This window comes from Brassica oleracea, chromosome C3 (assembly GCF_000695525.1).
Source record: "Brassica oleracea var. oleracea cultivar TO1000 chromosome C3, BOL, whole genome shotgun sequence".
Lineage (NCBI taxonomy): Eukaryota > Viridiplantae > Streptophyta > Magnoliopsida > Brassicales > Brassicaceae > Brassica > Brassica oleracea.
Window position 1 is genome coordinate 62,802,672 of NC_027750.1, and position 25,089 is coordinate 62,827,760.

Below are 25,089 nucleotides of genomic sequence, written 5' to 3' on the forward strand. Positions count from 1 at the left end.
AGAATGCCATAAGATACTCTCTATTGCCCATATTGGTGTATCTAGCTCCAAATATAAAGAAGACTCTCATCTTCTTTGGTTCTTTGTTCCCACTATTTGGATATTTCAAGATGTGGCTTTCGAAACCCATCAATTGTGAGGTAAAAGTCCAAGAGCCATCCACAAAAGATGTTTTGTAAGCATACAACACGTTCTCATATTTGGTTTCTTCGCTCTAAGAAAGGATCCCCATAAAAAAGTCATACATACCCTTATTAATTCTATCAATGACTGCCTCAACATCAGTCATTCGATAAACATAACATTAAATTGGAAATCATCCATAAAAACAGAACTAAACTTCCGCTTTGGCCAAGTGACATTAACGTAAACAACTTATCAAATCATAGATTACTTTTCTGCAGCAAAGGTTTCTTATTTTTTTGTCTCTGAAAGGATTATAACTCTTGGACGATGTTTTCTGATACATCTCTTTTAGAATTTGGACTGTGAGTTCATTCATAATCTCTCGAGAGTTCCAATTAAGTGCCTTCATAAACAAAGACATGATAATGTCTTGTATTCTACAAGACCAGTACCATTCGCGCATAAATGAATCTTCATGTTATGTCGTACCATTATTTAACTAGAATTCAATGAGAATTATTTATTTTGTATAACCGCTTTCTAACCAAAAAAAACTTTTAGGATTTAGTATTAAAAATATTGTTTAGTTACAAAAATTTGAATTCACTAATCTTTAATTATGATTTAACATGTATAGTTTATATTTTAGAGTTCAAGTTTTATAGTATATGTTGTGACATGCCAAATGCCTCCTTAGCTAGACGCCTTATTAGCCGGACCAAATGTCTGTGCTGGAGATCAAACGTTCTACTTAATCAGATGTCTGTCACCAGATGTCTAACTCCTCGCTTATTATGATATTGATCGATTAGGACGTAAATTTTTACACATTTATTTTAGGATTGGTTGCTCTCCAAAAAGCCTCGTTCTAAGTGGAGTTAGACTATATATATATATTATCTATTATACTTTGTCTGGTCTAATATCCGATGTAGGACTTTGGTTGCTTATTTATCCTAACAATCCTTCTTTCCAACAAAATACCACGCAACCTTGGCTCTGATACAAATTTGTTGTGACGGACCATATGCCTAGGGGTCAGACGTTGTATTATGACCATATCATACGCTCTTTTCTGTGAACTAGATGCTCTGCCAGAGATAGATTTATGTCACAAGATGTCCTACCCTTCGCTTGGTAAGATACTGTCAGTTTTAGGCGTAAACCTTTACGGATTTGCTTTTGGGTCGGTTGGTTCCTAAAAATCCTCATACTCAGTGAAGTTGACCAAAACTTGGATTGCTTATTTATCCTAACAAGCATCCTCTCAAAGCAAGGACCACATAACCTTGGCTCTGATATTAATGTTATACCGAACCAAATTCTCTCATGGACCAGATGCTCTACTAGAGCTAGACTAGATACTTGTGGTGGGGGTTAGACACTCTATTAAATCCAGATGTCCGTCATCAAATGTCCAGCTTTTCGCTTAGTATGATAGTGTTCATTTTTGGCCCAACCACTTACAGATTTGTTCTTCGGTTAGTTGTTTACGAAAAAGTCTCATATATACTAAATGGGCTTCGACTGTGATCTAATATCCATTGTGAGAATTAGATTGTTTATTTTTCCTAACAATTCTCCTTTGAAATCAAGAACCACAAAACTTTGGCTCTGGCACAAATTTGTTGGTGACAAACTAGATGCTCTCTTGGATCAAACACTCTACTAGAGTCAGACCAAATATTCATACTAGCGATCAAACAGATTTTCATCACCAGATGTCTAACCTTTTAATTAGTACTAGCATTTGACCCGCACACTCGCACGAGTTTTTGTTCTTCATAATTATATGGTTTTCAACAATGACATAAATTAAATGTTTTATACTTATTATGTTATAGATTCATATGGTATTTAGGTTTGACATTGGTGTGTATTATTCAATGTGATTAACCTTCATTTATAAATTATGAGATTCTGTTTTTCTTTTTTGCGCTTTTATTTAGTTTATTTGATAAATAAAGTATTAGAGGTTTAAGTATACTTGTGGGTTTTGATTAAATTATATTTCAAATATTTTGTTTAAAGTGGAATATAATTTTCAAATTTTTTATTTAGATTTTTTAAAACAAATACATTATTTTAGAAAAAAAATGAAACCAAGTTACAAAAAGACATTCAAAAATAAGAAGAGATTTAATGTCAAAAAGAGAAATAAGAGCAGATTTAAAAAAATATATATATTTAGCAAACCTAACTCATGTTATTAAATTGGACCATTTTTATGATTTTAAAGTTGGTACATCATAATTTACAAAAAAAATATGATTAGCTTTATATAATCTCAGATTCATATTTTCCAGTTATGATTAGCTTTATATAATCTTTTATGAATCTATATTAATTACCAATCAAATGTTATCTAAGTGAATTTTCCAATTAAATATTATTAAATTAAATCAAACATGTGAACCAAAATTTATTCCATTAAACTGTTATAAAAATATCTAAATACTATTAATTATTAGCTTTTATACAAATAATTTATAATAAATTATAAATAATATACCACAAAGATATGAAAACAACATTAGTTAACACTTAAAAGAGTCTCAAATAAAAAATAAAGTAGATTTGAGACTCTGTTAAGGCTTGTGCACAAAATAATATTATAAAATACACCACAAAAATATGAAAATAACATTAGTGAAATACTTTATAGAGTCTCAAAAAACAATTATAGTAGATACAGAAATTAAAGAAGGTACAACGTATCATCAGTTATCTTAGTAAAAATAGAAATAAAAATATAACATTAGTTTGTCCAGATGTTTTTTACCGGTGGCACAAACATTGAAAAAATAATTTTTAACTTCTTTTGGTCTAACGCAATATTTCATATTGGTTTAGTGGGAATATTTTTAGGCATAGTGTATTAATTACGTTTATTACTTTACTTAATTGACGTTATCATAATTGTATTAATATTACTTGCACAATGGGAAATTAATGGTTTAAGGAAAGTATAAAACTACTGTGTTTAAATCAGTGATATTAGATTGTAATTATTTAGGAAAATTTAGGATTAAGTCTTATTTGTACTTTTATTTTAATAGTTTAGATGATATTGTCTCCTTTGAGTCTAAACCCTTAAGAATTTATTTTTGGATCAGTTTCTTCCCATAAAATTTTATTTTAACTGAATTGGATTATATATATATATATTTATTTATTTATTTATTTATTTGGCTTTCTTTGTTTAATATCTGATGTTGAATTTAGATTGTTATTTATTCTAACACTAAAACATATTTCTACTATTGTTATTAGAAAATTGTATTATTACACAGAGTATTAACATTTATATCCAAATTAAAATGCTATTAACTAACATCAATTACAGTAATATTATAAGAGACTAGTGTTATTTGCGAAAAAGACTAAGGTGATGATTGTTTTGTTAAATTCTAGATTTTGGTTTTTGGTTTTTGGCTTTTGGTTTTTGGTTTTTAGTTTTTGGTTTTTGATTTTGCAGTAGATTTTGGTTTTTTGAAAAACTTGATTGGTGGTTTTTGATTTTGGTTTTTAGTTTCTGGTTTTTGCTTTTAAAAATAATAAATTTTAAATATTATGATAGTAAAATATCTATTATTGAAAAATAAAAAATAAAATACTATCATCAAAGCATAAATAATTTAAAAAAAATATATGAACCTTGCTATCGTCACTCCAATTTATTTTTTCCATTTTATTTTTGTATATTTCAAGAAATATATGAACCTTGCTATCGTTCCATAATATTTTTCCCGTTAATAGTAATATCATTCATAAGTTAGTCAATTAAACTATATAATCAGTTAATTAAAATAATTTATTTAGTAAATAAATACCTCTTTGCCATTTGATGATTGTCTTTGGTGTGCCATACCTATAAGAAAATACCCCATTAATAGTTAAATTTATGTAACTTAATATCTTTATATATAAAAGAGACTTTTAATCACTCCTGGTGCTGCCAACAGGGACGACATGTCAGAAATTCGTTGCACGAGAGGACAACACGTGTCCAGCCAATGAAACACACCGTTTCATTTAATCCAATTCGGGATGGGCTTTCATTGTTTATTGCCTGTTGGGCTGTTAATTTGGACCCTGTTACATGATACATGAAGATCGTCTCTCTTCTCAGTGCGACGGCGAAGCGTGACGTCTGAGATTCCTTTCGCTGTCTGAAACGGTTCGACTAATCGAATCGAACTCTCATCTTCTTCTTTTGTTTTCTCTTCTCTCCCCTCTAGAGTTTCAGGCAATTTCTCTTCCGCCTCCCTCCGTCGTCTTAAGAGGTTCTCAGTTTGATTAATTTCAAAATTATTATCCCGAATTGTGTCCGTGCTGGGCATGTCAATGTTCTTTCTTCTCGATCCTGTGATTTAACCTTTTAGGTTTACGATTCATAGAGCTTTAACTAATTAGTATTTGTTTCACTGGTAGATTGCCTTTGTTGAGTTTGTGTAATCTATCATTAATTGGGTTAACATTACTCTCTTTGCCCTATTCTTTGGCTTAAAAATTTGAACTTTGAGAGCCTTTGTGACTGCTTGTGCAGGATGTTAGTTGGGTTCAGAACATCAGATATTTTGGTTCTAGATGTCTGGCAACAAAGATGGATGATTGGGGTAAGATGTATACATTAACTATTCTTTATATATATAGATACTGACTACTTTCGGTTAGTAATCAGCCCTCTTGGAGCGAGCAGTACGTGTACGAGACGCTCTTTGTGGCGTTAGCTGAGTTTGAAGAGCGATGCAAGGAGCCGGAACGTTCTAGGTTTATCTACAATTTGCTCTTGATCATATTCCTACAAGGAGAGCTTAGGATTTGTATAAAAAGTTTGTGGCGTTTGAGAAACAGTATGGTGATAAGGAAGGGATTGAGGATGCCATTGCTGGGAATAGGAGGTTTCAGTATGAAGATGAAGTGAGGAAGAACCCTTTGAACTATGATTCTTGGTTTGATTACGTTATGCTGGAAGAAACTGTGGGGAACAAAGATAGGACAAGAGAGATCTAGGAGAGGGCTATTGCTAATATTCCACCTGTTGAAGAGAAATGATATTGACAAACACACATCTATCTCTGGTGATTTTATTCTTTTTCAGTTTGGTTTTGGCAATAATGCATAATCGATTTAGCTAGAATTAGAATGTTTACTTCTTATGTAGTTATGTGAATCATGCTTTGGACAAGAAGGTTAATTTTTTAAACTGAGTTGTTAGAGTTTGATCATGGTTTGCATAATTAGTTTCTTTAACAGTGAAAGCTATTATTGTTTGTCTTTTATTTGCATATTTGGTTCTGCAATTTTGAAATAATGCAGAATTATTTTAGAATGCTGGGTTCATGGTTTGCGTAAGATGTTGATCATGCTACGCATAAGAATGTTAATATGGGTTTGGGTTTGGTTGCCTTAGTCAGTATTAGCTCTAATTGAGTTTTAAGCTGCACATTCAGGTCACAATTAATTTATTGAAATAGATTGTTGCATTATGTGGAAAGCTATTGTTGTTTGTTTGTCTTTTATTAGCATATTTTGATCTGCGATTTAATGAAATTGACATTGATATAACTAATTGGTGTAGGATTAACTATGCATTGTATGAAGAGATTAAAACGGAAGATGTGGAGCGTACACGAGATGTATACTGGTACACCAAAGCCTACCTATTCTGAAACATGTGAAGTTACTTTCATTTGTGTTTCACTCTAGCAGTTTAGTCTGACTGTTTGTATTCATCTTACCAAACATTACATAGAATGTCTCAAGCTTATCCAAATTTTTCTTTGCCAAAATATGGTTGCTTGCTGCTCAGTTTGAAATCCGGCAATTTAATCTCGCCGGTGCTCGGTAGATATGAGGAAACGCTATTGGGAAAGCTCCAAAAACTAAGGTAAGCATGAAATGTGCTTGAACGTTATATGTTTCATTGCTCTCATTTAACGTACTTATTTTTGGTTATATTTTTCTTCTGTAAACAGATATTCAAGAACTACATTGAGATTGAGCTCCAGCTGGGAAACATAGATAGATGTAGAAAGCTTTATGAGCTTTATCTTGAGTGGTTTCCAGAGAATTGCTATGCTTGGAGCAAATACGCTGAGCTAGAGAGGTATCTTGCTGAGACTGAACTAGCTAGAACTATCTTTGAGCTTGCAATATCTCAGCCAACACTTGACATGCCCTAACTGCTACGAAGGTAAAATATTCAGTCCAATAGATTCAAAAAAGTAAAATATTCCTCAGACTTTTGAATCGTTTGGATCATTGAAATTATTTTTTTTTTTGTGTGTGGCAGGCGTTCATGATATCAAAAGGAGAATCGGAGAGGACACGAGCTTTATATGAGCGACTATTGGACCGCACAAAGCATTACAAGGTGTGGTGGTGTGGGTTTGGTTTGCAAAGTGTGAAGCTTTTGCTGCGGAACAAGAAGAAGACGAGGAAGAGGAAGACCAAGAAAAAATAGATGCTATTGAACTCAACAAAGAGTGCATCAGACGTACAGGTAACATTATAACTACATGTTATATGAATTTTGATTATAACCTTGAGACATGTATTAACTGTTAAGAGGGAATATTCAATACAGAAAAATGTATCAATGAATCAGCTGCAATCACCAATTTATATTAAAATGAACAGGCGGGGGGAGCTTGATATTTTTGTAAACGATGGAGGCTCCATCATGGAGAATCGGGGATGGTCTCTCAAGTGGTATATGGAGCTACACAATGTCTTTATAAATTAATCCAACTCTCAGAACAGATTTTTTTTTCGATCTCAAAAATTTTATCATGTATTTTTCTCTGTTTTTCAATAAATTTTGAGAGCTCTGCAAATCTGTCGAGAACACTTAGGAATTGTAAAGGAGATTCCTTTTATTCATATTTGATATTGTGACATCATTTATATGTAACAACATAGTATGTAACCTACAGCTATACACATTAAGTTACAGAACGTAACCGATCTATATATGGCCAAATACTTATCAAGGTTACAAACATCCAACTTGAATAGAAAACACTTAACTCGAAATTTGTATTTATAAAAATTTGTAAATAAATTAAAACGCTTCAATTTATAAGCCACTTTCTACTAACAAATTCATGATAGAGTACAAGATGTATCATGAATGGTTATTCGATTGTTTCTTATAAACTTTGAGATATGCGATTAATATGTAGTGTACAAATTAAATAGGATAAAAGTAATCACTGCTTTGTTAAAATGTATGAAAAAAAAATATAATTGTAGGATTATATTGACGTTTAAATTTTTTAAAATAAATAGAAAAAATTATTGTAAAACAATTATGAATCTTAATACTATTTTTAGTTAGAGTAAATTAAAAATTAAAACATAAATTTTTCTATTAGTTTATTCACATACCCGCCTGTAGGGCGGGTTTACCCTAGTTATAAATAAAGTACTAATAGCTATAGAGGTAAATTCCTACGTACATGTTATCATAATAATTATATAACAATGCATGTATTTATGCTGTAATTATATTTTAGAATAAAATTTTAATTCTCTATTGTAGATATAATATAAATAGAAGCCGTACTTTTAAAACAAAAAGTAGAATGTGTACATCCATAATTTTCAAAATAAAAATAACCATAACTATATATATATATATATATATATATATTTTTATTTATAGATAACTACAAAAATTTATTTTCATGGAGCAAAATACCTTCTCGATTGGATGTAGAGAAGAAGATTTGAAACGAAATGTGTATGATCAGCAAGTTTCCTAAAACTCGACACTTGGAGGCATTATTTAAGGTTTACGTTTGCTTTGCTTTGATCTGTGTGTTTGTAGTGAAATAGTTCTGTCTTATATAGTACTAGGATAAGACCTTCGACTTGCGCAGGATAAATTTATATAAAAATTATTTAAAGAATATTATATGAAAAATAAATTTATATTCTTGATTGAATTAATATTTTGGTCTTTAAACAATTTTTTAACTTTTTGTTAATTACATAATTTGTTACTGATGAGCTGATCTCATTTTTAATAAAAATTTAGGTCAAAAAATTACTTACCCCATAAAAACCTAACGTTTAGGTCGAAAAATCTCGGGTCTATTTGATTACAATGAAACTGTGTCATTTCAAATTTAAATAATGATTTAATAGTTTAAAAATTAATTATGGTTATGAAAAGTTTACGTTCACGTGCAATCCTATTTATCTTCAATACTGTTCTCTTTTTCATTTTGGTTATTGTTCGATATAAATATTAATTTTAAAGTTTATTATCATTTCGTTTGTTTGTTTTGACCTGAGATTTAGAAAATGATTTAAACTAATTAAAGAGAAACATACTTAAGTTAATATCTGCATCTTTTGCAGAATAAATATTTTATATTTTATATTTATTTTATGTTTTTCTGCATATTATGAAATAATAAAAAATAAGTATATATATTAAATGACTAAGAAATCAATTACTATTATGTAATAAATTGGCATGTGCATATAAATCAAACTATCACTCTTGTTTATTCGCAATCATTTTAGGGTAAATAAATCAAAACAATCATTCTTATATATTGTACTCCCTCTGTTTTTTAAAGATGGATGTTCTAGAGAAATATTTTGTTTCCAAAAGATGTATTTTTCATGTTTTCAAAGCATATTTTGTCAACTAATAATGAAAAATTGTGTGTTTCAAAAATATTAATTACATTTCTTTTAATCCTATTGGTTTAAAAATATAAGAAATATAAAATTTCAAAAAAATATGCATTAATAACTAAGTTTTAATATGGTTTCTTAATAAGTGTGAAAATCCTAGAACATTCATCTTTAAGAAACAGAAGGAGTATATGATATAGAATTAAATTTCAATGATATTAACATATATATTGTACACTTTTAATATGAATATTTATTAAATAAAGTTTCTACTCATATAATTTTATGATTATTTGCATATTTGTGTAACAAAAGTTTACACCAACGATTTTTTTTTTTAATGTAGGATAATTTCAATAATTTATAGTCATTTAAAAAACAATGAAGATTTCAGAATTAAAATATTAACTTTTCAATATATGTTCAATGCAAATATCAAAATATAAGTACACATTTTCATACGATGTATAGTTTAATTTAAACGATATGAAATATATATACATATATATATATACATATATATATATACATATATATATACATATATATACATATATATATATATAATATATATATATATATATTAACATAAACACTATTAAAATAAAATTATTTCTTCATATGGTCTTATAATCATTGTATCTTAATATAGAAAAAAATTAAACCTTGATCATAAAAGTTTATGTGAGACTTTTAACAGTTTTAGTAATTTATACTCGTTTTAAAAAAATTAAAAAAACAACATATACAAAAAAAAATCTAGATTTTTATTACATGATTAATGTAATTATGTAATTTATTTTAATAATAAAGAAATAAACAAAAATGATAAAAAATATACATATTGTTATCAAATCTTTATTGTTTAAAATAATTAATTGTTATATATATATATATTTTAATCACATTAGGTAATTCCATAGGTTTTATTTAAGAAAAGCTAAAACAATAAAGATTTAATATATGCGACCAACTATGGCTTGCGAAATATTATTTTGCTAGAGAGTATAATTTTTACACTATAGTTTATATAAAGTGCTCTAGAATTTTTTGAAATAGGATTAGAAGACATATACAAGTGCCACATAGGATGAGATTTTTTTTTAATTTTTATAAAATTTAAGTTATAACTTTTTAAAAGATCCTCAATTAATATATATGAGAATACATTATTTAGCTAAAATTAGTTAACAAAAAAAAGAGAAAGAAAATCATTTTTTGTTTTTGTACGTAGCTTTTCTTAGGGAGAATCCAATAGAATAGGGATTTTGGTTTTTGAGAAGGAAAATTGGAAAAATGATACACTTTGAACTTTTATTTGTCACAATAGAACTTCTAATATTTTTGGCAATTCTAGACAACTTTTACTTTTCTTTTATGGGAAAAATTGTAAACTGAATTTTCAAAATGTTAAAAAATATGAAGACTTTTGGAAACATAAGTATGACAATATATATGTTTAAAAGTTTTTTTTTTTAAAGTGGAATCATATTTTATTTTATCTTCTAGCTACAGTTAGAATATGGTCATATATTTAGTCTAGAAATCGGATACTAAATTTTATACATAGATATATCTTGGGTATACAACGTAAACTAGCATTTTTTTATATTCTAACCAAGATATATTTCGAGACATTATAATCAAGAAAGATGTCTTCAGTATACCTACAGCTTGATAACGACATATAGTCACAACACAGTGATATACCTTATCTATATTATGTGCCATAACATGTTCTGCATTTTACCTTATGTGGCGCTTGAGGAAGAATATGTTTCACATCTACTCTACTGTGTTCTGAGTTATCTAGGATATATATTCTGCGTGAAATCCGAAAAATATGGAAACTTCCATATTCGGTTAAAAATGTTTACTAAATCTAAACTAAATCTTCCCTAAATATCTCATAGAATACTTTCTCCTTCTCCCATGATCTTTTATCTTCGTTGTTTGTGTTTCTCTCTTCTTCATCAACATAATCATCTCTTTTCTCTATCAATACAACATGGTTCTAATCTATGTTAAATCTGGTGAATGGATGTGTAGTTGTAGTGATGAGTGGAGTTTCGTAGTTGACAATGAAAGGCGCGGTCGAATGGTAGCATTAGAAACTACTACGTTGTAGCAGCTCAAGATCATGGTGTGTGAGGATTATGGGGTGGACCATAATGCCGTTAATGCCGAGTTCAGTTATTCGTTGGTTAATCAAAGAGGGAATCCTCCAATTATTATCACCAATGATCGGCAAACATCTAATTTTGTGGGCTATGCAAAGACGGATTCGTCTACTACCTTGTGTGTCATGTTCTCTGTTTCTGGTGTAAATCAAAAGGAATGAGTCAATATCGATTTGAATAAGGAGCCTTGTGATTCAAGTTATGTTGAACATGAAGAAGTTACTGAGATAAATCGAGCAGAGTTTGTTGAAGCCGTCAAAGGAGTCTTGTGTTATAAGGAAGGATCATGTCGCTGCAGATGGTTGAGGTGATGCTGCTTTAAGGAGTGAAAACATTGAGGATTGTCAAAACAATGGAGACAGTGAAAAGGATGGTCGAGCTTGGAGAGGAGATTTCATGAAGAAGGATCAAATTTTCAGAAGTAAAGGGGTTCTGAAGGCCACAATGGAAATTTTGGCGATGAAGAGTAATTTCGATTACACTGTTTTCAAATCCACGAGAAAATGGTGGTATATTCGATGCAAGGATGCATTGTGCAACTAGACTGTGCGTGCAGAAGGTATAGCTGAGTCTACATATTTCATGATCAACCAGTGCGAGGGAAGACATTCATGTGCTCCTTCCCAATCTTCGGTACCGCTTCCATTGCCCAAATTTGCAACGCGTGGGAGAATCCATCCAACACATAACTAGTAGTCTTATCCTTCAGTTTGTCACAATTTTTGGCTACTGAATTGCAGAGAAGGTCATAAGCAGCAACTCCCCAAGGATACTTTCGAACTCTCTCAAGATCCATGACCACCGTAATGTATTTGAGGGGGATATTAGCCTTCTCAGCTCTCGCTAATACCACACAAAGAATGATGGCCAAGTAGATAAGGCGTATACGATCTGCATTCCTCCACTTCTTAACAACTTCCTTGTCCTTAGTCCACAGGTTGAAGAGTGTAATTGTTCCATCTTTTCTCCTCAACACATTGCTCCAAAAACCACCATCATATTTCCACTCTTCAAACTCCTTAACTGAGATACGAGTATTGCACTCAAACCCGGTTACTGCGTGGAACTCTTGTAATGAAAATCGAAGTGGCCTCCTCGCAAAGACAAACCAAATCTCGTGCAGTTTGTAAGTCACCAGCTCCCTACACAAGAAGTTGTGTATCACTCTCGCAGAGTACCCAAGACCATTCTCATGCAGCTTAAAAATCTGAGAAAAAACCGGATCTTTCTTCACAACATCCAATTCCTTTGGCAGCCACGCTTTGAACTTTCGGATAATGTAGTCAATCCTACAGTTGTTGTTGATCTGACTCACTTGGGGCTCCTCGCCCTCCCTAAAAATCCTCTTTGGTAACTCCTTAGACATATCTACAAACCATGAAAAATGGTTAGTTCAACATGTTAAAGACTTAAGGGACTTAATTGTGATGTATAAGATGTTTAACAACCCGTGAAACAAATTTGCTTTAAAAAACATGACAAATCGTTTTAAAAAAATTCTAGGTTAAGTGGAAGAACAATTCGATTTCGTTTTAGATGAGAATCAATAGATGTAATCGAATACCTTGTGTGAAGAAATGTGAGATTTTGACGAAATTGAGAGAAGAACACTTCATAATTCGATTTGACCCGTCCGATGAAGAGGAAGAACACTTCGATTTCGTTGTATCTTCGGTGAGAAGAGGACGATGACGAAGACGAGCGTAGAGACTACGAGCAGATGAAACACCGATGAAGAACAAGGCTTCTCTCCGTTTAACCCTAAATCGCCATGGAAGAGTCGCGCCTCCCTTTTGTCTATATTAATTTTTTGTTTTTTTACTTTTTAATATTTTAATATTTAAAATCTTTTACGAAATTAGAATTTATAATTATAATTTAACTTAATTGGTACATTAAGGGTAGTATAGTATTTTCATGCATAGTAAATCATATTTTCCTGAAACATCTTCTAAAAATCCTATTGTGACAAATCCAAGTTCAAAATGTCCTATTTTTTCAATTTCCCAAGAGTAAAAGGAAGCAAAAACCAGATTCCCAAAAAAAATAGGAAATCTATTTTGTCAAAATCATAATTGGATAAAAAGTGGTTTTTGGAAAATCAAAAACCAGAAACTAGTATCTGCAAACAATCAACCTCTAAATCGTTTTAAGCAAAAAAAAAAAAAAAAAAAAAAACAGCACGGTTGAATTCATTTTCGGTTGAGGTTAGTTTCGTAAATATTTCTAGTCAGACGCCATCTCCAAAAGTCCGTAAAAGATCTATTGATTTGAGTTTTGTCTCTTCTTCTTTTTTATGTTAGAGCATGATTATTGATAAACTGGGTTTAAGGGTTTCATAAATTTTTTTTTTTTTGGTTTTTTTTTGTCCGAAAAAAAAATTAAAAAAGAACCAATCGCGGACCGACACGTGTCAGTGGGGCCTTCAAACAGTACATGAAACCAACAAAAATCGATCTTTATTTGATCACTTTTGTCACCGGTTTTTTTATGATTTGTGGGGTCCACCACTATTTTTTTTTTTGTAAAACCTCCTTTAGAAACTGGGGATAAAATAAAAAACACATGCTAGTTTCTCAAAAATTATAAAAAAGAAAAAATTGTTTTATATTTATTTTTAATATCATGAAAATGTATAAACCAATAGATTTTAGATAAGTGTGGAATTGCTGTTTTGATAATTAGTTTCTTTATAAAGAGATTCACTCTCTTCTCTCACTTAATTTGCATTTATTTATATTTCCTTAATTATGATAGATTTGTCAATGCTAGTGTATTTTAATCTCCTGCGTAACGAATGAAACGGGTCACGTTACTCAACTATGACATGCCTATTCGAGCATGTAAAAGGCAATATATTCACGCCTTTCTAAATCCTATATCAACAAAGTACAATCTTTGTTAATATACTTCTCATCACTTTCCTTTTCATTTTTAGTTTCATTATTTAGAAATTTAGATCACAGACCTACAAAGTTGACACGATCTATTTCTATCATCATATTCAAATCGATTCCCAATGCCACAAAAGTTGGAAGCTAGAGGCGGAAATGGAGGCAACCAATGGGATGATGGAGCCGAGCATGAAGGTGTATCAAAGATCTATATACGTGAGGGTCGTGATGGCATAGAGTCCATCAAGTTTGACTATGTTAAGAATGGAGAACCCAAAGATGGACCAATCCATGGTAGCTCGGGTCAAAGTTTCACCGAGTCTGTACATGTTCAAACTCTCATTCATATGATTTATCGGTCGTAGCATCAAAGTTTGCGTGGTTTTGCTTCGATCTTTGAGTTTGTTAGATCCCACGCACCAATATAGTGTATTTTCTGTAGAAATCACTTTTAGTCCAGTGGTTGAGTACCACAATCTAAAGTCAAAGGTTCTCGGTTCGATTCCGTAGGAGTGCCATTTTTTTTTAATTCACAATTTTTACTGGGCTGGTAGTGATTAGGAAGTTGATTCGGCCCATTCATCCGGCGACACAGCAAAAGAAAAATACATGAACAACATTTGTATGAACTATGATTTAATCCCCTATATATTATTTGAGAAGCATTGCAACATTTGTTTGTAGCCACATGTCAACACTACAATGATTCTTAGAATCCTTAGAGAAATAGGTTGGTCCATCTAAATATATAATAAACTTTTTATTAAACCACAATAAATACATTATTAAATATGCTTCATTATTTCCTTAAATAAGATTACAGAATTGCCTAATGTGGCTAAAGTATATATGACAATTAATGATTTTGAATAATAAAGATTTGATAAAAATAAGTGTGTATTATAATTATATTTGTTTAATTTTAAGCTATTAAAATAAATTAAACAATCATAGTAACTATATAATAAAAATTTAAAAAATTATTTATATATTATATTTTGAATTTTTAAAAACGAGTATAAATTACTAAAACTGTTAAAAGTTTCACATTCAAATTTTGTGATCTATGATTTAAAATGAAAGTCTCATTTAATAAGTATCAAAAATAAAAGATATATAAATCTATGTATCATTTTTAATTAAACTATATGCCATATAAAAATACATAAATATCTTAATTTTTAAATTTACTTTGAACATTTTTTGATAAAAATTTTGAAAAAATATTGACGACTTAATTTTTTAAAATGTTATAAATTACGTAAACAATTAATCCCACAGTGAAAATTTTGTTATCACTAATTTAGACTTTTTGCTATAACAGATACAAATGAAAAAAAAATATGAGTAAAAAGCATCATCTAATAAATATTAATATTAAAATATACCATATATATGTTACTATCATTTAAATTTAATTATATATCAGATCAAATAGAAAAAATATTTTTTCGATTTATAAAATTTATTTATATGTTTGCACCTATTTAATTATATAAGTAGTAGATAATGACTTTTTAATTATTCAATATATATTTATTATTTCATAATATGTTATAAACATATAATATATAAAATAATTTATATATATAATGTTTATTCCGCGCAAGGCGCGGGTCTTAACCTAGTGGTATAATAATTTGGGAACCAAGTCGAATAACAGGGCATGCCCATACATGTTAGTTAAGAAAAAAAAAATATTCATCAAAAAAAAAATATATTGTGTATTTGATTTTTGATTATTTTTTTTTCTTCATTCATAGATTATATATTATCGTTTCTCTGTCACCTAAATTCCAAATTATTCCTTTTTGAACTGTGACTCGATCAAATCCTAATTCTCATACTATTCTTGTTCCATTCCGTTTCTTTGGAATACCGGTTTAATGTGTACACATACACATATACTGATTCGTAAGCTAGATCCGGTTTAGGCTTTGGTTAATGGTATCAACTTTGTATACGTGTTTTATATGATCATTATCTTCTTTCGATCAATCTGATTTTCTCATGTGGATATATATATTTCGCAGTTTGATCTTAACCATACTATTGATGAACATATCGTATCTATTAAATGTTACTACGACGAGGGCGTGATACAAGGTCTTGTGATCAAAACCAACATCAGGACTTCTGCACTCATGGGATACAACCTTGGTACAAAGTTTAAACTTGGAGTCAAAGGCAAGAAAATCATTGGGTTCCATAGATCTTCTGACAAAAATCTAAACTCTCTTGGAGCTTATTTCACTACGCTTTCTCCTGATAATTTGAATGTCTAAGAGTTCCGCGGAAAAGCTACATATGAGCCCTCAAACGTTTTATTTATGTTGCTTTGAATCTGTACTAATTATATCATCTTTCGTGTTGTTTTGGCGTGCCTTCAGGTTATTCAATCTTTTGCAAATTGCAATAAAGCAATGTATATTTTTTCCAGATCAACTCGATTTCTCATATAATAAAAGAATAGTTATGTCATTTTATATCACTATTTTGAGTTGCTCATTTTGTAATATGATTTTTAGTGTTATCCCTATCTCTATCATTGACTTATTATCAAATGCATAATTAACAACACATATAATGTAGTTGATATCTTATAAATAGACCCTTTAGGCTTGTAATGAGAACATACACCGGATTGATTTAACAAAGAGTTGTCTTCACAAATCAGACTTTTACAAAGAATCCTTTAAAGTCTCAAACCTCTCTTGCAAAGCAGAGTTTCTCCTCTACTTTTCATGAAGAAAACATAGATCTGCCTTGTTTCTCTAGCTTCCTCCTGTGAACGTGAACACAATTCTTCTTTCCCATCAATTCCTATCTGATAATCTTATACACTTTTTAGTGTTTCAAAAAAAAAAAAAAAATCTTATACACTTTTTAGTGTTTCAAAAAAAAAAAAAAATCTTATACACTTTTTAGTGTTTCAAAAAAAAAAAAAAATCTTATACACTTTTCATTGATCATCTTTCTAAGTAATCTCTTATCTTTCACTATACTCAGCACTGCCTATGTTGTCTTAAGCAACAGTCTCATCTCTCATGTAATAAGACAAAAATTGATCTCTTCCCCAAGCTGCAAATATCACAGTCTCACAAAATATTTGGTTCTTATGTTTTGGTTCACAAAAATTACATTTCTGAGTTATACACATACACATAGTTATAGAACTTTAGGCAATGCGTGTTATACAAGTTAAAGTATATTAGTGCTTTCTACTTGCTCTCAGAAGAAAAACGAGACAGATTTTTTATGCAGCTTCTTTGTGGAACGAGACTTCCTAAGCGCTTCTGCGTATTTAATCAGCTCTTTCTTCCTGTTCTGATCTGATTCCATACACTCTTCTTCTCCATAGTTAGAAGCATCTGCTCCTTCACTCTTACGATGCAACATCTTCATGTGATCCTTGAAGTCCTCCTCATCTTCTCCACGCAGCAACATTTGGAAGTCCATTGAATGAGGCCTCCTAGGAGTCGAATGAACACATGTGCTTGAGCTGCTCGGTTCAGAAGAACCAGCTCTCTTCTTCACCTCTTGAGTACTATCTTTACCGTGTAAGATCTTCATCAGCTTATGCATAAGCTTCTTCTTCCCTGACTTTTTGGTTTTCGTTGCGAACAAAGTGTCAACAGAGGAATCATCCAAGAACATTGAGTCAGTGATCATTGATGATGACTCCTCCTGAGAAGATGACCATTGATCATAGTCTGTATGATCTTCCTCGTGTGCGTATTCAAGAATTAGTTGCTTAGCTTTCTCCTCTGAACTAGGGCTTAGAGTAGTACTTAGATCCCTAGCAACGGTTTTACCAGCAGGTGGTTGGTATGTTCTCAGCTCATATCTTAAGCATGCATTGATCCATTTGAGATAAACAAGCTGTTCCAGGTCAGTGCATCTATCTCCTTGAAGCTGCTCTATCTCCTTCTTCAGCTCTTCGTTTTCACTCTTCAATCGGTTACTCTCTTGGCGTAATGTCTCCATCTGCATCAGAAAACAAAGTTTCACAATCAAGATTCAGTTTTCCTATTAGAGAAAGTTCAAGAACTTGGACAAGTTACCTCCTAGGCATGGGTTTTCGTTTCCGGTTCGGGTATTTCGGTTTTTCAATCTAACCGTTTGGTTATTTCAGTTTTTGGTTCGGACAGAAAAGTTGGGAACTCGCTAATATCCAAAAAAAAATTCATAACATTCCGGTTTTCCAGGTTTCAGATAATATGGGTAAAAATGTTAGACAATTCGGGTTTTTTAGGTTAAATATTGAATAATTCGAGTCGTTCAGATATAAATGTTGTGTAATTCAGATAATTTTAAATATTTTAGGTAAAAATATTTGGGTAGTTACATTTTCTGATAATTTGGTTTATAAATAACTTTTTAGGATATTTGGTTATTTTGAAGCTAAATAAAATTGATATTTTAAGTTATATAATTTTTTATTTTTAGAAAATTCGGTTTCCGGTTTGGTTTCGGTTTTTGGTTCCAAATATACTATAAAATTCGGTTATTTTTGTTCGGATAAATGTGCCTAGGCCTATTACCTCCTCTGGATCCTCCAACTTGGAACTCGCTATGATCTGAACAGACTCCAGCTTCTCAGCTAGTTCAAAATTCTCAAACTGTAATCTCGTGTTGGAGTCTCTAAGCTCGTTGATCTCTCCTTCCAAATCCCTTAGCCTCTGCACCATCTTATCCGCATCACGATCAGGTAAAGTAGCCTTGATCTCATCTTCTTGAAGCTTGGCCACTCGTTCTTTAAGAGACAAGAGCTGCTCCACGTGTTGTTGTGTTTTGATGTTGAGCTTCTTCTTCAGCACATGAACCTCAGACTTAGCCAAATCCAGCTCCAACGCAACCTTAGAATGCTCAGAACACTGAGCCTTGAGTTTCTCGTTCTCAGCTTGCAAAGACTTAATCTTGAGGTTGAAAACTTTAGTCTCCATCTGGTTTAGTTTCAGTCTACTTCTTAGCTCCATTGCAATCTTTTGCTGCTCCTTGAGACTGTAATACTCCAACAACTTATCCTCAAGACACCTCTCTCTCTCACGCAACGCCCTCACAGTGTTTCTCAGCCACTTAATCTCCTTCTCTTGATCAGCTTCCTCTGCACTTGGAAACGCTAAAGGAGCTGCAGACATATCTGATTTTGTAGATTCACATTCACCATCATGGGCCAATAAATCTAACTTCTTGACTTCATCTTCGAACTCCGGTAAAAGAAACACATCTTTTTCATCAGCGTCACTTTCACTTCTTGGCGAAAAACCGAGTAAAGACTCTTCCTTATTAGTCCTATGCGTTTCTGAATCTCCTCTCTACAGAAAATAAAATCAAAATTCCAGAGTTAATGTGAATCAGAAGCCAAACAGTAACTTGTAGCATAAACGGTTCTTTGAGATCAAAAAGTTTCCTATGCGTTTCTGAATCTGCTCTCTATAGAAGAGAAACACAAAAGCAAATCAAGATTCAAGAAACATTATTGGACCACAGAACACCATTAGTATAACAAAACGACTCAGAAGCCAAACAAATTAGCAATCAGAAGAAAAATCAATCTAAAAATTATGCAAGTCAAACTATAAATAGAAACTCGTAGCATAAACGGTTTTTGAGATCAAAATTTTTTTAACTTACATCGATGGGTTTGATGGAACCTGATGATTGAGGTCGAAGAGGAGGCAAAGTGGGTCTGATTGTGCTTTTAGTATTCTTTCTAAACCGAGAAAAGAGAAGCCCAGCGAATGTTACGGCTAAGGCGGCTCCTAGTTGAAGCACGACCAGGTTTACATCTCTTTTGTGTTTGGTAATAATCATCATGTAAGAAGATTCTGACGAAGGAACCAAAGTCATATGTGTTCTTCTTGATCTGACTACATCTGCAAGTTCAGATTTTTAAAATCAAAAGACGGAACTTTGATGATGGGATCGAATAACCCACTAAAAGGATCAAGTTGATCAAACCAAAGAGTTGATCAAATAGAACAAAGAAAGACAAAAGTTTTGATTTTTATGTCTTTTCCTCAAAAGAGACAAAAAAAAAAGAAGATCAAAACTTTGTCGTATTCAAATAACAGAAAAAAAAACAAGTGAAGAAGACTCACCAGAGACGCCATTAAAAGATTGATTAGCACGAAACCCTTTATGATTTTGCTCACGACTTGGGGTTTTTAAATGGAAGTTGGTAGCAGATGCGAGATCACTAGTGGGTCAAACAAAAAAAAGAAGAAGAGATTTTGATTCTCTTTTGGGTGGGTGTATATCGCTGTCGGATGATAAAAATGCGTTAAATGTTGATATTAACGGCGAAAATAATGTTGATGTGTTGGAGAGATAATGAGCATAGGATAATGGTAATGGAGGAGAAGTCGATCACGAGACTGTTTCTTTGGAATCGAATGAACTTCATCGCCAGATGCGTTTCAGTAAATATCGTATTCTAATCAAATTATTTAATTTAATTTAATTTAATTACTCGTAGTTTACATTATTTACGGACTTGCAGGCGTGCGACTTCTGTTTGAATGGGTTTGGTTAATTCAATTTTAGGTTAGTTCGGTTCATTACTGAACAAAACTTCGGTTCATGTTGAGTAAATCATGGTTTAATTTGGTTTAAAATCAGATGATTTTGTTTGATTTCAGTTAGTTCATTCAAAATTTTAAATTTTGGTGCGATGTAGTTTAAATCAGTACGATCTGGTTAGAATTTTTAATAAAAACCGAACTAATTAACTATCAAACCGAATATAACCCAATTTTAAACTTGTTGAACTAAACCAAATTCATAACCACTCAAAACCCATCTGGTTAAATCCAGCTCATTTTCGCAGGCTTAGATTTGCTCTTTAGTTCAGTTATGTTTTAGTAGGCTTCATGGTTGTAGCGTTTAAAATTTAATGTTTCACTGATAAAAGATCTGTGTCAATATCATCATGGACTGATTCGTGGTACGTAAGTCATCAAAGAGAAAGAATAAGATTTAGAAAAATAATCCAATACATTTAGAAATTTTTTGGCCCAACATGTCCAAGTCGAAGGCTAAGAAGCAAAGCCCACAAACTAACATTGTTCTTTTTAGTCAAGAAAATTCAACTCACAAGTCAAAAAAGTTTGGAGTCTTCTTGTTTGGCTGGTGAAACTTGAGTATATAGGATGTGGTAAATGGCACTAGGAGACTCGTTGGTGTTGGATGATCAGCCCAAAAATATAATCCATCGGCTAAGAAAATTACTATAAAAAGGGAAGATGGATCAACAAAATACGTCTAATTCATAATGAAACCTAAAAAATTAGTTCTGAAGTTGTTCATCCTTCTAATTTGTTGTATTTATTCATCGGTAAACTTAATAAACAATGTAGTTAATTTAATTTCTTTACGTTCAGGCCTAAAATGTTTCGAAGAGGGTTATTACCTCGGACAATTTATGAATTATTTGGTTTAATTAAGAAGATCTGAGATGTTGCATCCACAAAGTAGTGTTTAATTAAGAAGATATGAGTCTCTCGTAGATTGAATTGCAAGTGGCAACTCAATAATCTTGCATAACCCTTTATCAAACTTGTCTAAACAAGTTTGTGTTTCTGAATTTTATGTCTTAGCTTCAGTCTTTGGGCTCACATATCGTGTTTTGTATGATGTTGCTATTAGTTATGTAATCACTTAAAATTAGTAATGAAGATTCGGGTGAACAAGAAAAAAAACAACTATAAAGTTTTCAAATATAGTTTATTTCTCTTTATTCCACACGCATATAGTACAAAAGGACAGATGAATTGGCACAGAGTGTTCAAACTTTTCCATTTGCTATTTTTATGTAAAATTCTTTATTTCTGATTTGATTATCTCGATTATTGAATGTGTTTCCTGAAATAAAAATTTAATACAACATCGTTTATCTATTGTGACTACTAGAAGGATTGTTTATCACTTGAACGCTTAGACATGAACTGTGAAAAATTGTTTGACCATCCGAATTGATTACCAATACGTCTGGTGTGGGACAATAGTCCACTATCAACAATAAGTACACGGCGAACGTTTTAACAATGAAGTACACACTAGGAAGACAAAGGTAAAGACTCAAACTCTAAGATGATTCTTCTTGCTTCTCTCTCAATTTCAATCCCTTTTCTTAGTTCACCTCTGATACCTTCATATCTTTCTTTTTTTTTTTCTATTCTTCTATCACCGAAGTGCCCCTCTCAAAATCTAGGAGCTTATGAGTTCATCTTGTTTTTTTCTTGGAAAGAATGTTAAAATATATTCACCTCAAAAATTGTTTTAGAATGAATGTTACTTCATCTTGAGATCAGGCGATAATAGCTTCCTCGATGGAGAAGAAACAGCTTCTTGAGATCACGCGATAATGTCTAATACCACAGCTCCATAACTTATGTTAAACTCAAAGCAAACTGCCTCTTTGGATACACCTGAAAAACATAATAAAAAAACAAACTAAACTCAAACAAATTAGCAGCGGTTTGAGCTGGGTCTACTCGGGGCCAGGTCTAGAAGCTCCAATCCACGGATGGATGGTTGAAACCCCCATCGGTTCCCCCTCATCACAGAGGCTTTCGTGATCCGATCAGCCCTCTGCATGGCGCTCACCTTGGAGTTCGACACTCTCGAGATCTTCTCTGACAACTTAATGCTCATTCGAGCTATCTCCGGAAATCTCCAGTCAAGAAATCATCGGTATTGTGAAAGACATCCGATCAATATCTTCTGAGTTTGCAACAATTTATTTCTCCACTTTTCTCGTTCAGAAAACTCTATTGCTGATGAATTAGATAAAAAAGCTCTTCAAGCCTTTCTTATTTTGTAATGGACATCATGATCAGTTGGGCTGTAACACCCTGATCCGGCCGCCTAGGCCGCAGTCGAAGCCTTACGTCGCTCGGTCCATTTCCTGGCCGAAGCTCTTAATTTTTCGCCCTTCATTTATAATATCGTCCTTAGGTGTGAGCAATCTTAGACCATAGCTAAAGACTTCTTTAGTCATTCATAGCTTAGATCCTTTCAAAACATATATGAAGCAGAATATTCTCTAACTAACCATTGGACTAAATCCAATTTAATACTTGTCCGGTCTCATCGACTATGCCTTGGCCAGTTCACTAACTACCTTTCGGCTTATAGATCGATCCTTTACACGGTCCAAGTCATAAAAATTCGAGGTTCCATTTCCCTAAACCATTCTATCTAGATCTATGCAAGTTAATGCTAAATCATACCTTTGCCACATCCACGGAGCTTGTTAGCTCATCGGTCCTCTAGTGATCCGAATTGCTCTCGATTGTCTATTGGACCACGATCACTCAATGATCTCACTCAAGGTCCTTATCTTGGTTCCTGCGTAAATAACCCCCTTAGGTACTTAGTCATTCAACCAACCATCCCCATAGACATAAGTAACCTTTGAGAAGTCTTCGAACTGATAAGGATATGCATCTGGCTCTCCTCGGCTCATGCACCATCCAACATCCTGTCACCTTATAGGCTATGGTACCATGTCCATCTTCTGGACTAACGAATCCCATCAGATCCTAAGTCAATCAACCAACCACCCTACATGACTCAGAACTTACGAGTCTTCACACTTGCTCGACCAGACTTAGGACTCTAACCCACTCATAACCGACCAGTCTTATCTATCAGACGATGCATCTCTGATCAAGTTAGAACCGGCCCTTGATCCACCATCTATGGATCAGGTCGTCCACACTCAACCACAAAAAGATCACACTCGGCCGCCCTGGTATAAAGACATGACCCCAATTATACAAGTGTTTGGCCCTCGAACCATCGCTTGTTCATAGACCATGGATTTTACCCACTTTTAGCCTTGGTCTATAAGTATTTTAAGATATATTTACTACGATATAGAGTCTATTTAGAGTGTTTACAGGTTCAGGTAATTTCTGGAGAAATATGGTGATTCTGGAGCCTTTTGAATGCAGAGCTGCACAGACGTGTCAGATGTCTAGCTATGGATAGAGACCTTCCCACCATTAGATTGAGCCCATCTTTTGACACAAGATAGAGCTTTGAGTTCGCTTTTCAATGCCACCGGTTTGAGGTAAATTAGCATCCTGTAGCAGACGTTATGCCCGTTTACTGAGGAGTGGTCAGTCTGCCTCGCGAGAGGAAGCTGTCGAGGAGATGAAGGACTGACGATCGATGACACAGCATTGGTGTCGATCGACAGTGATTCCAGAACGTGGGCCTAGCATATTTCAAGACCGTTTGAAGCCCAAAAGTCATACCAAGTAACCAAAATACCCATGGATGACCAGAAACCCTATTTATGTATTTCTAAGCCATGTTGACGGCTACGCGCTATCTATTATCCTATTCTATTGTTTTCTCTTAGGTTTGGAGAGAAGATCAATTCTCCTTCAGAGATTGAATGGAACTCCATTGGTTTTATCATTGATTTCTTATCTATTATATTATACAGACTATGATTTGTGTTATTGCTTGCATGTCTGAGTAATTCATCTTGTTAGGTTTAGGGATTTCATGAGCTTAATGTCAAACAGAATATCAATTAGGATTGCTAGGTTATCTATAGATCTCTACACCAGGGTGATTTGTAATACTAGGATCTGGAATAATTAGAATAGCACGACAGTGTGACTAATTGTTTGAACCTAGAATCATAGGATAGTTGAGAGGCACGAAAGTGCAATCAATTAACGGAACCCAAACTCTTCTGGATTAGATACCTAGGCGCTTACGAGAGTTGGTCTAGGAATCTAGTTGAACTAAATCGATTAGGTCGTTAATGCTTGTTTAAGGAAGTATCGATCGATGCTCAGGCCATAGCATCGATCGACGCTCAGGCCATAGCATCGATTGACACTCGCTCCAAGTCAACAAGCGACAGCTGAGACTGGACTTAGACATCTGATTAGCAATTGCATGCGAAAGCTGGATTTCTTACTTATTAAAATCGAGTTCTAGAATTGAATCTATAAACCATTAGCATCCTTGAATTTTAGTTTTGAATCTTTTGATTGATAAATCCCTAGGTCTAGCTATTTCTCCTAACTTTTTACAACCTCAATCAACCAATCGAACAAATACTTTATTCACCTTGCTTTCATTTATTTACTGCATTATAAACTGTTTGCCTAGCTTAGTCTTGATTTCTAGTCTATTGTGTGCCCTAGCTCTCTGAGAATTCGATCCCTAAGTACTACAATTGAACCTCTTATTTGAGAGAG

General features: G+C 32.5%; 3 protein-coding genes and 1 long non-coding RNA gene across 12 annotated transcripts; 2 read left to right on the forward strand and 2 right to left on the reverse strand.

The window, feature by feature from the left end:
- The first annotated feature begins 4,205 nt into the window (after positions 1-4,205).
- On the forward strand, positions 4,206-6,878 carry LOC106331708. Of its 9 annotated transcripts, none has more exons than XR_001267938.1 (8): positions 4,206-4,306; positions 4,676-4,745; positions 4,811-5,210; positions 5,711-5,776; positions 5,942-6,019; positions 6,108-6,325; positions 6,425-6,634; positions 6,719-6,878. It is a non-coding gene; the product is annotated as an uncharacterized LOC106331708 (long non-coding RNA). The 9 variants fall into 9 exon arrangements; XR_001267936.1 differs by having other exon boundaries at positions 4,215-4,306; positions 4,804-5,210; XR_001267935.1 differs by lacking the exon at positions 4,206-4,306 and adding an exon at positions 4,342-4,412 and having other exon boundaries at positions 4,804-5,210.
- A 4,672-nt stretch (positions 6,879-11,550) lies between these two features.
- LOC106331194 lies at positions 11,551-12,330 on the reverse strand. Its single transcript, XM_013769516.1, has one exon. It carries the CDS (start codon positions 12,328-12,330, stop codon positions 11,551-11,553), a length of 780 nt encoding a protein of 259 aa, XP_013624970.1.
- A 1,519-nt stretch (positions 12,331-13,849) lies between these two features.
- Positions 13,850-16,143, forward strand: LOC106331195 (jacalin-related lectin 15-like). The gene is made up of 2 exons (XM_013769517.1): positions 13,850-14,181; positions 15,892-16,143. Exons 1-2 carry the CDS (start codon positions 13,984-13,986, stop codon positions 16,141-16,143), a joined length of 450 nt encoding a protein of 149 aa, XP_013624971.1. The 5' UTR covers positions 13,850-13,983.
- Positions 16,144-16,954: 811 nt separating this feature from the next.
- LOC106333490 (protein CHUP1, chloroplastic-like) lies at positions 16,955-20,256 on the reverse strand. The gene is made up of 4 exons (XM_013771930.1): positions 19,963-20,256; positions 19,496-19,737; positions 18,403-19,176; positions 16,955-17,845 (listed from the first exon to the last, which is right to left on the reverse strand). The coding sequence occupies exons 2-4, from the start codon at positions 19,709-19,711 to the stop codon at positions 17,090-17,092; spliced, it is 1,746 nt and encodes a 581-aa protein (XP_013627384.1). The 5' UTR covers positions 19,712-19,737; positions 19,963-20,256; the 3' UTR covers positions 16,955-17,089.
- Positions 20,257-25,089: the final 4,833 nt, after the last annotated feature.

Coding starts and splice junctions, on each gene's coding strand:
- LOC106333490 (XM_013771930.1), bottom strand. CDS start 19,711: ATGACTTTGGTTCCTTCGTCAGAATCTTCTTACATGATGATTATTACC. Junction 19,177..19,495: donor GTTCCATCAAACCCATCGAT/GTAAGTTAAAAA, acceptor TATTTTCTGTAG/AGAGGAGATTCAGAAACGCA. Junction 17,846..18,402: donor AGTTGGAGGATCCAGAGGAG/GTAATAGGCCTA, acceptor TTTCTGATGCAG/ATGGAGACATTACGCCAAGA.
- LOC106331195 (XM_013769517.1), top strand. CDS start 13,984: ATGCCACAAAAGTTGGAAGCTAGAGGCGGAAATGGAGGCAACCAATGG. Junction 14,182..15,891: donor GTCAAAGTTTCACCGAGTCT/GTACATGTTCAA, acceptor TATATTTCGCAG/TTTGATCTTAACCATACTAT.
- LOC106331194 (XM_013769516.1), bottom strand. CDS start 12,330: ATGTCTAAGGAGTTACCAAAGAGGATTTTTAGGGAGGGCGAGGAGCCC.